At 32.9% G+C, this 3861-nt stretch overlaps 1 protein-coding gene across 4 annotated transcripts in view; it reads right to left on the reverse strand.

The window, feature by feature from the left end:
* Positions 1–1748: 1748 nt before the first annotated feature.
* Positions 1749–3861, reverse strand: part of LOC107710784 (protein RER1-like) — an 8324-nt gene continuing 6211 nt past the window's right edge. For 2 of the 4 annotated variants that reach the window (XM_016515630.1, XM_016515631.1), the window contains exons 6-7: positions 3299–3434; positions 1986–3176 (exon numbers count right to left, since the gene is read on the reverse strand). In XM_016515630.1, the coding sequence (XP_016371116.1) occupies positions 3087–3176; positions 3299–3434 (226 nt within the window). In that variant the 3' untranslated portion in view covers positions 1986–3086. Of the gene's footprint in view, positions 1956–1985; positions 3177–3298; positions 3435–3861 lie in introns of those variants that run through there. The other 2 variants (XM_016515633.1, XM_016515632.1) reach the window with 2 other exon arrangements.

The following is a 3861-nucleotide window of genomic DNA, read 5'->3' on the forward strand; positions in this document are numbered from 1 at the left end:
AATTCTACTTTATCTATATGTATCTTCTTTTTTATTTAAAAAAAAACAAAAAAAAACACTAGCTTTCTATTATTTTTTCTATTCTACTTGTTTTTCTTTGTGTGTGTGTGCGTGTATAATATATATATATAGTACGTGTACTGCGTTAGGCTAACCAAGACTTGTCATTTGCACTGCTTTTATTGTCCTCATTTGTAAGTCGCTTTGGATAAAAGCGTCTGCTAAATGACTAAATAAATAAATGCATATAATTCAATAAAAGTACTTATTTACATGCATTTGCCAGAACGACACGATGGCTGTGACATTGCTGCCCCCTACAGGAAAATGTATTTCTCTTCAATACTATAAAACTAAACTGGTCTAGAAAGAGTTTTCACTCAGAAATTGCTAGTAAATTTCACAAAGAAACAATTAACACATTGAATTAAACATGTTGAAGTAAAAAAAAATGAAATTCCTTTATTACCATAATTTATGGTTGACTGTTATACGTGCTTGTTCTATTGTTAACACATTCTGTCAAATTACAGGCAAACATTTGACAGGCAAACGTTTTTAACTTTAAAAAATGTTGTAGCTGTTGGCTTGTATGGTGGACTCTTTCTAAATATACCGTCGCAAGACAACAACAGCCGGCACATCTTATCCCACTCTCCTTCACTGTTCAGAATAAAGATAACACTAGTTCTGAGAAAAGCTCAAGCGTCATGTTTGCAGATGCCAGCTGGTTTGATGTTTTGTTATCTAATGCAATGACATTCTTGCATTTTATGTTGATGTGTTTTTTTGGAGCTTCTGTACTGTAGGTGCAATTGCAAACTGTCGTAAGATGGTGTTTATCTCAGTACTATAAATGTTTATAATTATTCTGTGCATTACAAATTAATATTTATATGCACCATTACTTTTAACCTTATCTTAGCTTCTGACCTGTGCATTACAAATTTATATTTATATGCACCATTACTTTTAACCTTATCTTAGCTTCTGACTCACCCAAACATAGTATTCTGTATACTAAAGAATTATGGTTACACTGTCTCCTTGTTACAGTGTAATTATACAATTAAGATCCGAGTAAAATTATGTATTTATTATAGGGTTAGGGTTTGGTTTAGGGGTAGTTGCATGTAATTATGCATAATTTACTGTTATTACTATATGTGTAATGTGTAATAAGGACATTGTAAACAAATATTATCAAACAACTCAATTAATTAAATAAATTTATAAATTAAAAAAAAGTAATGAGCAGTGAAGGGACACAGCCTTTTAATAGCATTTGAAGTAAAAAAAAATTACACTTAAGTTATTAAAATCATCTTATTTTCTCTTAACCAGCAGCACAAGAAAACCTAAAACATGCAATGTCTTTAATCAGGAATCAAGAAACCTATTATTTTGTTTTGATGACGTTTAATTTAATACAGTAAAAATGCCGTTGTCCAAAAAAAACAAAAAAACAAGCATGCTAACCATAAAAAAAAAAAAAGTTTATATATATATATATATATATATATAACCCCCCCAAATAAAAAAGAGCCATACCCTGTGATTAGCCCTCAACCATTCATCAGTTCTGCCCACCTAGGAAGATAATGAGGACCGAGTACGTAACCCTGATGTATACCTTATCATTATATACCTTAGAAATGTAACACCATTAACAAGCAGCAGATTAAGAACATGAGCTCTGTATGTTTTATTGTCACCCAGCTTCACAGTGGATATGTTCTCTGCACTTTAATAGGAAAACGGATCTCATCTCCAGTGCTTATTGAAGTTATTGAAGTTCTTTCCATTTGCCTTAAAAAAAAAATCTATACTAGTTGTTATGGCCCAGCACCAAAAAAAAAACAAACCAAAAAATTTAAGAAAAACACAAAAGAACAACAACCTTCAACCCTCTCCATCCATTTGTATTAGTTAAAGCACTCAACTTTATGTTTCCTCTGTAAAAGAAAAAAGAGAGAAAGTTACTGGGAATGCTTAAATGATAAAAACATACAGCCAATAATTTTGTATCATACTATTTTAATGGAATGCACACTTTGCTTTAAAAAACCTGATGTACAAGGTGAGGGGGTTTAAATGGTTCACTACTGAAGAATAACTTACAAACAGCACGAATGGATGTGATTAAGGTGGACAACTATATACAAAAATTAAATACAATGCTACAGCACATTAAGAGAATTACAAATGTTCATAAAAGGCAAATATTAACATGTGGCAATATGGAACTCCACTAAGTCCCTATACGATCAATAACGTCTCCCCTGTCACGGAAGCGTCTTACGTTCATCTGCATACTGAATCTAATTATATTAACTAAGGAGGACACCAAATGTACCACGGTATGAATATTAAACATCTCTCTTATCATGGGGGTCATAAAATGATCAAATGTGGCTTGTTTCCCATCAATATTAATTATACAAATGACAACTCTCCCCACTCTTTTATATTATATTCGCACGTTTGTAAATAATCATGCAATAGTTCACCCAAAATTAACTTCTCACCTTCATTTAGTTCCAAACCAATATGACTTTTACCACTAGTGAAACATAAAAAGAGATTATATTCATGCTGCTATTTTCCATAACATTAAAGGTATGGAACAGAGCAGCATGGACATTCTGCTAAATATCGTCTTTTGAAAAATAGCCACACTGGTCGAAAATTACATGAAGGTGAGTAAATTATTATTTTTTTTAAATTAGCATTTCCAAGTGAACTACCATTTTAAAACCTATACTGGAGAAGATAGTTTATCAAATCCTCTAGGTTTGAAGAAGAATCTGGACCACTGAGCAAAAAAAATAAATAAATGAGTCAAATCTCATACTTAGTTGTCCAAATATATTAAAATTTGTCAGTGTAGAAGCTCTCAACAGCATTTCTCAAAGGCCCAAACCCCGAACGCTTAAAGGCAGCATTACAGTTTCCATGTCGATCAAAACAAACTTGGCTTTTCCTTGCTCAGAAAAAGAAAGAAAGCAAAAGAGAAAAAGAAAAAAACCTCAACCCCCTTTACGCACCATTCTTCATCAATAACTTTAATTTCAGGAAGGGGAATTTTAACTAGCAAAGGTTTTCGCGGTGTCTTCCTTGCCTCTGTAAGTTCTCTTCCCATGTGTGAAGGGCAGGTATCTATACTTGATCATGTGCTGCAGAGGAAACACAAACAGTGTCAAAGAACTTCACTTTCAGTGCAAATGGAACTCTATTTTTAGATAACTCAGCTTTGTGAACTAGAAAGATCTCGAAAGAAAAGCTTCCACTGCCGAACCTTGATCTGCCGTTTCATGGTGATGCAGAACAGCATGATGAAATACATTACGAGGATGGGCCAGAACACTGGCACGTTGAAGGCTTCGAAGAATGTGCAAATCATAGCGATGACGATGCCTTTCGTCGCTGAATGCCTGAAACATCAACACACACATTAATCAATGCACTCGGAAGGAATATGCAACACATACATGCAGAGGCGGACAAAGTACTCAACTCCATTACTTGAGTGAAAGTACAGATACTGCTGGTCAAATATTACTCCATTACAAGTACAAGTTGTAAAGACAGATTTTTACTTAAGTAAAAGTACAGAAGTACTTGCTTTTAAAAGTACTTAAGTAGCAAAAGTAAATTTCCTTTTTTATGTCAATGCACATATTTTTTATTGTTGTACGTAATACTTGCAATACCTCTGAAGCAACTTACAATACATTACACCTACTGAATACACTGACTAGCATCTTTGGAATAAAGAGCTTTTAGAATGTTAAAAACCTATGGGGGAAAAAAACAAAACATAAATAAATATATAAATAAATAAATAAATATTTAACACCC

The sequence above is a fragment of the Sinocyclocheilus rhinocerous genome, unplaced genomic scaffold (genome assembly GCF_001515625.1).
Source record: "Sinocyclocheilus rhinocerous isolate Xijiao unplaced genomic scaffold, SAMN03320098_v1.1 scaffold1048, whole genome shotgun sequence".
NCBI classification, from domain to species: domain Eukaryota; kingdom Metazoa; phylum Chordata; class Actinopteri; order Cypriniformes; family Cyprinidae; genus Sinocyclocheilus; species Sinocyclocheilus rhinocerous.